General features: G+C 39.9%; 1 protein-coding gene across 4 annotated transcripts in view; it reads left to right on the top strand.

Moving 5' to 3' along the window:
- LOC134536857 (nose resistant to fluoxetine protein 6-like) overlaps positions 1–11,792 on the top strand; it is a 58,405-nt gene extending 46,613 nt beyond the window's left edge. For 3 of the 4 annotated variants that reach the window (XM_063376888.1, XM_063376886.1, XM_063376885.1), the window contains 5 exons: positions 1,414–1,543; positions 3,866–4,055; positions 5,204–5,346; positions 8,671–8,779; positions 10,343–11,791. In XM_063376888.1, the coding sequence (XP_063232958.1) occupies positions 1,414–1,543; positions 3,866–4,055; positions 5,204–5,346; positions 8,671–8,779; positions 10,343–10,413 (643 nt within the window). In that variant the 3' untranslated portion in view covers positions 10,414–11,791. Of the gene's footprint in view, positions 1–1,413; positions 1,544–3,865; positions 4,056–5,203; positions 5,347–8,670; positions 8,780–10,342 lie in introns of all 4 variants that reach the window. The other variant, XM_063376884.1, reaches the window with a different exon arrangement.
- The last annotated feature ends 1,185 nt before the right edge of the window (positions 11,793–12,977 follow it).

Genomic DNA, 12,977 nt, shown 5'->3' with positions numbered 1-12,977 from the left:
AATTTATAGATAAATATAACTGGTTAATATGCGTATATATATTGTTACGATAAATAAAACTGTGTGTGTGATAAAAATATTTAATTGGGCTATCCTTTACGAACCCGCAGGAAAATCGTAACAATATTAATAGTCCAAAAAAATCTTCATAATAGAAAGATTTTGATACGAGTTGACATTTTTCTTCAATTTAACCTCCAATACAGGTACAGTTGGTACTTAGATCCCCCTCGAATTTTGGCTTCGACCCTTCTTGTCTAGAATCGGACCTTATGCTTTATCTGTATTTTCCTCTAATATCTGCATCCTTCCATAAGATCCACTAACCTCTGATTTAAACACATTTGCGCTTCTTTTTAAAGTTATAATTTTTCAGATGCTTTGAGGGCTAAATTTTAGCAAGCAGTGGAAATGCAATGAAGTGTGCGCGCACCATGGTCGGAAGTTGAACACGATGAAATCTAAAGCTCATGCGGGTTTGTGGTACATCCATGAGCTGAAGTCATCATACGAAAAATTCGGACCTTGTGTGTGTAGAAGGTTACGATTTTATTTTTATTGCACACAATATATTTGAAGTTTGTTGAACTTTCGCATAGTGAATGCAAATAACAATTGAAACAAACTTTTGAGAAATTGGTACGAAGAAATTTTTGTTTATGCAGTTTAATAATTTCAAGGTGTACTGTTGGTGATGTCTTGCACCCTATGCTCTTGCACTCTTGTGTTTATTAGGGGAAACCTATCCTTCACAAAGCCTTTTCAACACGCTCGAATACTTGACTATGTGATTCGGAATGTTTTGAAATTCATGTGTAATGAACTGTTTTAACGCTCGCCTGCGCAGTATTGCGGGTGTTGACATGCATTAGTTCCTACTGTGCTTGCTACAATTTAAACATAATTATTTGTCTCATTTTTAATGGCTGAAAAGGTGTTTATTAAGTCACTTGTTACCTTAATGTCATGCTATAAACCATGCGTTTTTACCACTCAAAAAAACTCCCGAAGTTACACAAATACAAGTATTCGGGTGTGTTTAAAAGGCAATTTCCTCTCATGCGAATGTAATTTTCATAATGCTGAAAATTGTTACCCTCTCAGCAAAGAAGCTTCACTTCAAAACCGTGTTGAAATGTAAGCTAAAAACATTTAATAGAAGCAGCAAAACAAATAAAAATACTTAAAAACCTTTTCAGTTAGTCAAGGTTTCCGGCAATAGGTATGTGCTAACATTTCCGAGGTTATTTCACCCATCTGTCCCATCGAAGGTTAAAGCTAAGTAAGGTTTTGATGGCTGGACAGGTGGAACTTCCCGGGACATCTATTCGGCTCTACAGGTCTTGTGATTGACGGATGGATGAGGTGGATAATTGCGAGTCCAGCTTAAGATCAAAACGTGTTGTTTCACAGGGCCTCGGTGACAGACGTGTTTCTCGAGGTGTACTTGCCTGCCTACACCAGGGCTGGACCCTACCTCGTGGGAATAGCCCTGGGGTACCTCCTCTACGCCACTAAGGGAACAGATGTCTGCCTGCCAAAGGTAATTGAAGTAGTAGTGCAACCAATAATTTTAGCTGTGCAATATTATTTGGAACTGCTGAAAATGTCACATCCCGGTTTTCAACAAAAACCAAGAAACAAGTCATAATTCCCCCCCTCCTTCCCCTTTTTAAGGTTCTGTCTTACATGGCTTGTCGGTAATTTCATTTTCTCGTCATTCCTGTTGTAGATGGACAATTTATGTAAATATATTAACATTGTTCTCTAAAATGTTATGAATTTCATCAGATATTTTTTTCTGAATGTTGTCTAATAACTGTAAGTCATGCAAGTTGTTTGCAGTTACAATCATTCACAATTATTAAATATTCGCAAAGCATTTTAAAGTTAGCGAGTAATATTTCCATAATAATCCAAGAGAGCCATCGTGGTAAGACTTGCCAGAATAACCCTCATGTAGTAGTAATGACAAGAATAGTGAAATAATCAAAATGTGTGCGACAGATACTTCAGGTTTCACTGAGCTCTTGTCGGTCCCGAAATTACTCGAAGTTCAATGCTCGCTAGTGCAGCTTCGCAGTCAATTGGAAAAGAAGGAAAAAAAAAAGAAACTATAAAACAAATAAAAATTCACAATTTTCATGATTTAAGAATGTTTGCACTGTCGCTTGCCCAACCCAACCGACCTTTCATTTTTAGTTACTATCGCATATCAATTGCGAAATCCCATCCTCTGGGGGAAAAATAAGTTAGAGTGAATTTTTGAGACTATTTTATTTATATAACGAACCAAATGTAGCCTTGCTTTTGCAAATAAAAATTGAAATTTAAAAAATGTGTGAAAGTTCACTAACATGGATTATTCGGGTTTCTGATCCAGGGCAGGGCTCGAGGAAGACTTCAGGGGAGCGGTAATGTATGACATTAAATAAGTCGGAGAGTGGCTTTGGAATACTTGCAAATCCATGGTCTCAAATACCGAACTTTAATAGTTGATGGACTTTTGTTGAAAGGAAAGTTTAAATAGTGAATTTAAGTATTTAGGTGAAAGTAAATATACCCTCAAAAATAATTTAAAAAAATTAAGGAAGGTGAAGTTCGGTTACAATCCATAGAATTTTCTTGAAAAAATTGAGATTAAATCATAAAGTGTTGTATTAATATGCAATTAACCATCATTCATAACAATCACGCTTGAGCCTAAACTGGTAGGATGACATCTTAGGCAAAACAAATACTGCACATTAAACACTTACAGACATGATCAATTCATTGTTATTACATTATTAGTCTCGTAGTTAGTAGGCCCAGTCTACAATGTCATGGAAACGGAAGACACGTAAATGGAAGAGCTCAACATTGCCGAGCTAATCCATGCTGGCCTGTCTTCCGTCTGTGTATCATTGTAGAAACTATTCTTGTTGCGCGAGATCCATCTCCTCTGTTTCATTGTAGAATGTTAGCGATTCAAACCTGATGGTGTTTTGTCAAACAGGAAAGATGGACTGTCACAGTAACGAGCGAACAGACGTTTTCATGTCAAAAATTTCGGGTTCGGTAGGGCCTATCTCCTACCTCCTCCTATCTTCCTACTCCTTCTGAAGCTGTGTCAACCCGTGGTCGGTGAATAGCGAGTTCTCTGCTTGTCCGGAAGGACGACACAGCTCCGATACTAGCCTAGATAGCTAGCAGAGGTTGGATAGGCCTCCACCGGACCAAGGGTTCATTGGGTGTTTTGAGGGGTCCCAGTGTGCTGTAGGAGATCGGCGAAGACACCAGCAGTGCTGATAAAGTCCTAGGTCTCAAGAGACAGCCAACTGTCTGGTCAGCTGAGTGAGGTACGGGGCTGAGGCGGTTACTATGCAGGGTTGGTGGTCCCAGCCGCTGGTCATTGCCGAAGCTCTAATACCCTCCCGATCAAACAACAGTGAGTGATCCCTAACAGTTCTGTTTTAAATAAGCTCTGGAATGTATATAAAACGAACTCGAAGTTTCTCCCACCCTACCCTGATACGGCGCGTATGTAGGAGGGGACCGTGAGAATGCCGGCGGTAGGTCGGAACAATCTGCTTGTCCGCAGTACTAAGGACACAGACAACTGTGTGGTTAGCTGAGTGAGGCAGGGAGCTAAGGTGATGACTATGCTGGGTTGCCCTAGCCTGGTCATGACTAAAGCTCTTACACATTCCTGATAAAAGGGGGGAGTAATCCCTTGACAGCTCTGTCTTAATATTACTTGCTCTGAAATGTATAAAAATTGATCTGTAAGCCAACTCACAATCTACCCTTAAGAGGGAGCACATTTGGGAGGACTGGTGGAGGGTGCCACACCATAGGTTGGAACACAGATGGTTTCCCGCAGTGGCTGGTGGGTGCGGCGTGGCCGACGGCCGTCGGCGCGATGGCGGCTGTGCTGTTCGGCACGTTCGGCATGTACCAGGAAGAGCACGGCTACAGCGTGGTGGAGGCCAGCGTGTACGCCGGCCTCCACCGCACCGTCTGGGCCGCCTGCGTCGCCTGGGTCGTCTTCGCCTGCGTCTCCGGCTACGGGGGTGAGCCGACGACAGCCCGACCGGACACTCTTGGGCCTGGGGTTCCGAGACGTTCAGGCAAGGTGGTGAATAAGCATTACTTTGTCGGGAAACGACCACACCCTAAACTCGTGGGTCGTATTCCAAAACTTGTCCAATACCATATTTCAGTAAGAGATCAGATCGGCAGCCGTTTTGATAAACGATGCCTTGCGCGAAGCTGGAAACGGGTTCCGACGCATTCTAAAAGATGTTTGGTAACCATCGACACAATTACTATGGCAAAATTTCTAGAAATGGAAATTGTGTTGTTTAGATATTCTCAAGTACCTACGTTTTAAGTTGCGATTATTTCTTATGACCATTAAAATTTACAAAAAAGTTTCCAGGATAGTTTCACTACTGTAAAGTTTAATTTGGCACACCAATACATTTGGTACACCCCCTAATATTTAATATTACGAAATTGAATATATACGAGTTAATGGTGTCGGACGTGGTCTGCAATCTGGACAAAATCAACAAAACAAAATGAGCACTGTGCATGCGCGGAATTCGGGCAACAGATCGGAAACAGATAGGAAGCCAAAATCCGTTCCTTGAAAATAAGGGACTGGCCGTGTCCTATCGTGCACTATGAATACGGTTAGGGTACAGGTGTAGCATATTCAATTCCTAAACCCTTATTTTTGTGTCATGAAAAACCAGCCAAAGAGAATCGCTGCCGGTGCAGAACATTTCGTGAAAAGTAGGGGGAATATGTGTGGTTAATTTGTCCTCCCCCCCCCCTTGCCAAAATCTATCATTTACACCAATAAAAGGCATGATTTTAAAAGCAAACAGCGGGCAAAGTGGAAAATTTATTACAGTAAACTGATATCTACACACTTTAAGTTTAATATTTAATTTTAACAGGAAAAATATATCTAAAAAAAGTGTGGCTATGAAAAATTTAATAAAGAAAAAAAATCACTGCCGGGAAAAATATATTTTGTTGATTCACCAGGTTGTATTAGCGTGGAAATAATTTTGAACAGCTTATATTATTTTCATGGCTATTTTCTCACTGAATGAATAATTGAAATGATAGGATCCTCTGGTTAAGAACTCGCCCTTACTTGTTCCGGAGAAAGTCGTCGTTTTAAACTTCGTGTGGCCTTTTTTTGCAGGCTTCGTAGACGCGTTTCTGTCATGGAGTGCGTGGCAGCCGCTGAGCAGGCTGACTTACTGCGCCTTCCTCTGCCACTTCGTTTTCCTGCTGGTCAACACGGGCATGACCAGGACTCCGGGCTTCACCTCCGGCTACAACGTGGTCAGTAATCGACTCCTATCCCCTCCCCTCCTCTCCTCGCCACACAGGGATGGCTCCAAAGCCCCCTCGCTGATGCATTTCATTTTGACGCGAAACGACTTCAAAATCACACCGAAACATGCGGGTACCAGAACAGAAATTTGTACCAAAAACGAAAAGGGCCATATCGTCTTGTCTTAATAATATTCTAACTTTTAATATTTGAGGTGTAAGTGTGGTGTCATTATTTAAGGTATTGGTTCACGTATAATGTGGGGAGAAAACTAGCCCAATTAATTGGTTCAGTTTTATTAATTACAAATTTCTACACCATAAATTTAATTAATGCACTCAAGATCTCTGTCCACAACAATTAGACATAACACTAGTCATTTAAACATTTACACTTATCACAGCCACAGAAGCTTGAATCGGCAGTGGATCGCTCTTCCGTCCGCCTCTGTCCACCTCTGTCCACTTCCCTAGTACACTAACCCAGAACAGTACTCGACTATCGATCGTAGCACCCGACTGGCTCGCCAGGCCTTTACTCGCAGGTATCTCCGGTTCGCTCAGCAAGGGTCGCTTGCCCTCTTCATCTCTCGCTGATCGCACGGGTATATCGCCAGTATCACTCCCAGAGTGGGAGACTATTATTAACGTGTAGTTTAAAGTGCTGGCCAATACCTGTTCCAATTCATGATTCCGAAGTAGATAAAAAAACTTAAAAAAGACGCGATTTCACAGGAATTCGATTGTACGAATTTATTAAACCAGCCCGACGATAACCTTGTCAGAAAAGAATATTAAAATCTATTGAGATAAATAAGCAAAAATATCTTCGAAATTTTAAATTACAGATTAGCTTTTAAAAAAATTCTATTTGAAAGGGGTGGACATCGACATGTGGATTCCCACCCGGGGCAGGGTCTGCATGGATGGAACCCGCCTGACCAGTGCGTAAGGTGAGGTCAGGCATGGTAAAGCACCATTTCAGAAAAAAAATTTTTTGACGTGAATAAGTCTTTAAATTTGTTTCCACAGTGGGAGGCAATCCAAAAAACTAATAACAAAATCGGGGGGTACAATTACATATCTATCATCGCCATCCAAAATTTAATTACACCGCTGGATAGCTAAAGGATCAAAAAATTCGTTACGCTAAGTGAGGACTGTGACGCATCGCGCGCGGTGGAGGGGGAAGCGCCGCCATTTTGAGGTTATGTCATTTTGCTGCGTTTCGAGATTTCCATTTAGTATAACTTTTGACTCGGAGAAGCTACGACGTTCGTTTTGAGTTTCAATTGTCAGCTCTCGTCGAAATCTATCGATTGCACATATAAAATGCTAGTGTAAACTAGTTGCAGTGAATATATATGGTGTTAAAATAAAATAAATATATTACCTGTTACGCACACGTAACACACGGCCCTGTCCATGACTCAGCCACACCCCATTTTTCTGTGGTTTCCCGAAATCCATCCAGACAAAAAAAAGAGCTGGGTTGTTTCCTTTTACAGATTCCTTACCCTATACTTATATATAATATATGTATATAGAAAAAGTGTTGTTTTGTGTTTACAACTGTAACCTGGCTGTTGGGGAGACGTAGCCTAAAACACAAACTGGAAAGAAAAAAAGTGTTTTTCAGTACTCGCCCGTGATGTGTAACATCTAACCTCTGTAACGAGCAAATTCGTGTGTTCTCGTGTCGCAAATAACTTTAAATACGAAACTCTGTCACGAAATAAAACCTACCTACAATTATTTTAAACTAATGCCGAGCGTGATAAATATACGAAACTGTGTTTTCAAGTGTATTTACGGACGCGAATCACACGTACTTTCCGCACCGCCACTAGAATTCGCTGCCAGAGCAGCTACGACTATAGAGTCATTTGATTGGCAGACAGAAATTTTAGACATGATTTTCGACAAGAAATTTTAATCAAATACTGTCAATTTTGATAAAAAGTCATTAAACAATACGATAACGGTTCCGTATGTCACTGTGAACTTAGTTCACGCCATCCGTCATAGATAGCAGCACCGTCGAAGGAAACTTCCTATTACACATTCCCGTTGCATTCACAAAATTACCTACACCAAATGCCGTAAAACGAGAGCTAAAATGTTACACATAAAACAAAAATTAAGTAAAGTTTATTAAGTTCCTTGCTGCAAACCATCTGGACCATGGAGGTATCAGTCCATGGAGTGGATGTCGGTTATGAAGCTGTCGTCACTCTGGTTAGGAAACAACGTGTAGCTGTATGAAGGCCAGTGCTAGAAGTTTGTTTAATATATTGAAAGGCAATCGCTAGGGATATTGGTGAAAATGTCCTCATGAAGTGTGTTGTTAAAAAAATGATGTTAAAGGGCCCGCCTAGTCAGGGTACATTCATGTTAGTGAAGGTAAGTGCGACGCTCGCTGGTGCGTCTAGTACTGTATCGACTCTTGAGCGAAAGCGCAGTATTGTTGTCGTGCATAGGGAAAATATGAGATTTTAGCAATAACCATAACATGCTATGGCGGAGAAATTAAGATAAATGTGTAATTCAAGTCCCAGAGTGCTTTCGAAAAAGCAACCGGCTGATTCATGCCTTGAAATTTTTCTGTAAAACACGCCTTTTAAGCTGTTTTTCGTTTTCTTAAAATAAAGTTGAAAAACGGAAAAAAGAAAAGGAACAAATATTCATCCGCAGCTTATTCTTGGTTGTTTTTCGCAAAGTCACTGGTTTTAAAATAAGCAATGAATTAGCGTTAATCGTGGAGGATCGTTCTCATTTGGACTTGAACTGTTAACGTGGTTAAAGATTGCACGCGCCCACTCCTTGACTTCTGACCTCCATGGTGTTGCGCGGTGTCTTCACGGCGTGTGTTCGCGCGCCCTGGGATGTTCCGCCCGGGCTTTGAATATATATATACTGTATAGAAGTCGCCAGCCCAGGTTAAAATTTCTAATACGGTTTTGAGGTAGTTGGTTAATTCACCGCCGCAATCGCCACCATCTCTAGGGCATCGACTTGTGGTGGTCCCTAGCGGACAAGTGTCGAACTCTTCAAACACCCCTTCCCCCCCGTTGAACGACCTCGAGCTGCAGTGAATGATAGGTGGGGGGTGCGGGGAATGACAGCGGGCGACAGTTCTGTGCTCTAACGTGTAAATAACAACTAAGACGATACAGGGCGTTACGGCAGCGCACTGCAGCGGTGAAGTTCCCAAGCTGCTCATCATACGCTTCTGAAAAACGTAGAGTAAATCCTATCCACTCGCGACTTCTATACAGTATACATATTCAAAGGCCCGGGTGACTTAACTTCCGTGGGTGGTTTCCTCAACAGCTGCGCGAGATGCTGGGGATAATGCCCCTGGTGCTGGCGGCCTCTGCAGCGGTGAGCCTCGTGTTCGAGATGCCCTTCGTCGCCCTGGACAAGATACTCCGCGCCCAGGGTGAGCACGTCTTTGGAGCCGAGCAGTGGCCAGTTTCACCGTCAGGAGTCCAGGCTTGGTCTGGAGTCGTGAGCTGGGCTCTTGATCGTCTGCTGCGCCAGACGTTAACAGGGAACCACAGTGTGGACCGACCGTCGTAGTCGGGTCGTAGCAATTATATCAGAGAGACGTCTCTCGCGGACAGTGCTTTTGGTGCGTTTTGTGTGGGTGCTTCGTGGTGTAGGGGTGGGCCTTTTTTTTTTTTGGGGGGGGGGGGGTTCCTTGGTACGTATGTGACGTGGTGATCATTCCTCGGTTGGAAAAGGGGGGAAGGGGTTATGGGGCATCAGATAGACCCTGTGCCAGCAGACATGACTGGCATTTTCAAAGGCTCTATACAGGTTGGTTAATTAAATCAGACGTAAATATTAGAGGTAACGAAATTTAAAATCATATAATGCACTAGTGTTACAAATTCTTCTCATCGCGAAGTACACATATTTTAAATGTTTGAATTGCTGGTTATTTTATTTTAATATTTTATTTCGTCTTGATTATTATCCATAGTAATAGTCAAAAACTATTGATATTTCGAACTGCTTGGTTTCGTTTTAACTTTTAAATACTCAGATCAGTGGATCGCGAATAGAAGAGTATAATGGAGTAACTGGTCTTTATGGACCGGAAGATGCCGTATAGTTTTATATCGTTTTTTTAGGTTATAACAATTTTAAATCGTTTAATGTTCGAGATTTGGCTTCTTTTAAAGCATACCTAGTATAATAATTTAGCAGAATACCTGGAGTTTATATTGACTGTCTGCTATAAATAGTTTCTCCTGCGACGTTTTTGTCATTTAGTGTTGAATTCATTTCTGAGAATGACTACAACTGAAACAATGTCAGTAAACGTTATATTATGGTATTTCAATATATCTTTAAGATGTTGTCTCATACTTGAAGAAGGTAAATTAATTAGTATTTGTAATTATGACATAAATGCCATTACAAATTATAATACTGCTTGCAAAGAAAGAGCTATGGAGACGCTATGAATATCTTGATTTAGTTACAAAAGGTATCAACATTTGAGCAGACATCCAATGTTATTGAAAACCGTCATGTGTAATAAATAGCTTTGAAAAATCTTCAAATTAAATTTATTTCACGGTATTATGAATCTGTAAGTAAAAAATTTGTTTATGAAATGGTTTTAAGGTGAATGCCAGGTTATGTCTTCAAATGGCGCTTAGATCTTGAACATAAATTTAAGTAAAATAAAAACAAAAACTACTCAAAATTTCTGAAAAGTGTTAATACATCGGAAATAATTAAATATTTTTTTAAAGTAATTATTAAATTTTATTTGTGATGGAATCAATTGATTTGCGATGGGAGTTGATAAAACGGTGGTAGGATCGATAAATAGGTGACGGAATCAATTAATGGTTGTTTAAAATAACTAATGCGCAAAATAATTGATTAATGTATAACATAATTGATTTGCGCGATAGAATAAATTGGTTATGGAAATTAATTCATTTAATGGAAAATAATGAAAATGAACGAATTATTCTTGTTGCAGGCCAAGCTCCGAGGAACGACAGGCGACTCGAGACCTCGTTAGAGACGCCTGGCGTCAGTGGGACGTCTTGATGTGTCTACTCCACTCCCTTCGCTATGGGTGCAGCCAGACGTACCGAATAGACTGTCAAACAGTTGGGCCGCTATTCTCTCCTCACACCTCCATGCTAGCGTGTGGACCGTTTCGGCCAAGTGCCGTGTCAGCTGACAATGTAATGTGCTCTCTTCAAGTTAGTACGACTTAAGACGGTCATGTATTAGGAAAGACTGTTTCCGGTCGTCTCCTTAAAGGATTCTTTACCTTAAAGGATCCTTGTACCGTGTCAGCCATTTCTGAAGATCTTCCGAGTAGTTGTAAGGGTTCCTGCAGAATCGTCGATTCAGCCTCTTTCGTCAAAAGGGATTAATCATCAAATCCCTCAATTCATGTTTGCAGTCGATAGTTTTCCCACACTCTGTTCTTTCCCGCGCTAACCCAAGAGTGTATAAATTTCACTCTGGGCAGATTCTCGGGGCAGTTACTCTGCAACTGCAAGGGCGAGTGAAATTTTTACTCTGACTGGTTTTTGGTCAGTCGTAAAGTTTTCTCACGGAGAAACGTTTCGGAACGCAGCCCGGTGGTCGGTGAACAATGCTACCCACTAAGAAAAAAAAAACAATGTCCACAGCAACAATGAACAACAAAGACTACCCAAATTAACCCTACAAAAAATATTAAAATAAAAATGCAAAACACATTACGTGAAAAATAAAACGCCGCATAAGTATTCAGAAATGTTTATTTTGGAGGTTCGGAACTTTCGTAGGTATTGAAAACTCTTCCGACTTATCAAGCAAGGAAAGATATAATCGACATCTTAGTTTTACCGCGAGTTTTCATCGACTCTAGGGTGAAACAGTCTGTGATCAATGTAATATGTATATTATGTGTGTAAAATATAATGTAACTGTACGTCAAATATTCTTACAGTATCTATTTTTATCACGTGTCATGTCGATTGTAGTACCAATTATACTCTACAGTATCAGTTAATTGATGTAAGACAAGTATTATGAGCTGTAAGGTTGTTCAAAACCGCTGCCAAAAACTGGTGTTTCGTTGCAAAAATAAAATTCTGGATCAAAAGATTTAAGTCATTTAAATGATCACCAAAATTTTAGTGATAAAATGTTTTATACTTCTATGTAGTAAAATTCATGGTTTAATAGTTCGTCTATTAGTATTTTAGTATGTAGTTTCGTTTTTATATATACACATGGTTTTTATGTTTGCTAATTAAGCTGTGTTATTTATGTACAATAAAACAAAAGTGTGATTTTTGTTTAATCTATTATAGTTTATTAAAACGTTTGTAATATTTTTGTGATAAAGTATTATTTAACTCGGAATAATGAAATGTAATCAGTATTGATGTATTTGAGGACATTAAATTATTCATTAAAAAAATTACTTGATTCATTTACCTTCATACCTTAACATTTTACAACTAAAATGCCTTTTGTGACTGGTCAATACGTACCTGTCTATGCTATGGGTACTGTTACAAATAATAAGCATTAATACTGCTGGGAAAACTGAATTATGTGTTTTCATACTTTGGTTTTTATAGCAATAGATCAATTCTGTTTTGAATACAAGTTAGTTTTTTTTTCCATACTAGCTGAAGCACCCGGCGTTGCCCGGGATGAACACATACTTAAATTCTTCATGTATTTGGCCTTGAAGGGTACCCGTTTAGCCAGAACACATCATAATATAAGGAACATCACTGCCGAGTTTAAAGTCTGTAGGACATAGAATTTTTTAAACGGGAAATTTTGATTTTGAAACCCCCATTGTTTGCACACACTCTGTGCATCAAGGCTACGCATTAGTAAAACCTGGACGCCAATCTTTAGCTTCATTTTGTGGGAAGGCAGGTAACCACAAGGCAAGACGTGGCTGATTCACCCAACGATTTAGCGTTACAAATTCAAGGCAATGCCATCTATTGAAGTTCTAAACCGTTAGTTTTGAGGACAGAAGCTGTGCCAGACCTTACTATATGACCGTGTGGCGGACAAAGATGACACAAACTCACAGTTTGTGTGCCTATGATTTTCTATTATAAAACTTAATTTACCCCTTTTTCACTCCATTAGTGATGGAATTTCGCAATTGTATGTAGTCTTGTGTCACCCTCCGGCCCATAAACTATCTATACGCAAAAAAAAATTATGTCTATCCGTTGTTCCCTTGCTGCGTGAAAGAAGGACAAACAGACAAACACACTTACACGTAAATATTATCATAGTAGTGATAACTGATTTGTTTTATAAGAAAATAATTTTTCTTCGTTCTCACATTGTATCAAACAAAGCTAACTTTGGATCTAATTTTTTTAAATCATAACTACAGCATGTTGGAAAATTCTGGCATAAATATAATGTGTGGCAGGAAATGCTTAAATGAGTTTTTTTTTTTCGTAAGTGACTCATGGTTTTATACGGAACCCTGGATGCGCAAAACCAACCGAAAACTTGAAATTCGAGCGCATCTAGGCGTCACCCAAGTGACACCCATTTGTGTGTATCTATCTATCTGTAAATTTCATAAAACAGTCACTATCACGTCTGTCTGTTCGCTCACTACTTCT

The sequence above is a fragment of the Bacillus rossius genome, chromosome 11 (assembly GCF_032445375.1).
Source record: "Bacillus rossius redtenbacheri isolate Brsri chromosome 11, Brsri_v3, whole genome shotgun sequence".
Classification (NCBI taxonomy): Eukaryota; Metazoa; Arthropoda; class Insecta; order Phasmatodea; family Bacillidae; genus Bacillus; species Bacillus rossius.
Note: the sequence above shows the minus strand (reverse complement) of the source record. Positions and strands in the feature narration are given on the sequence as shown.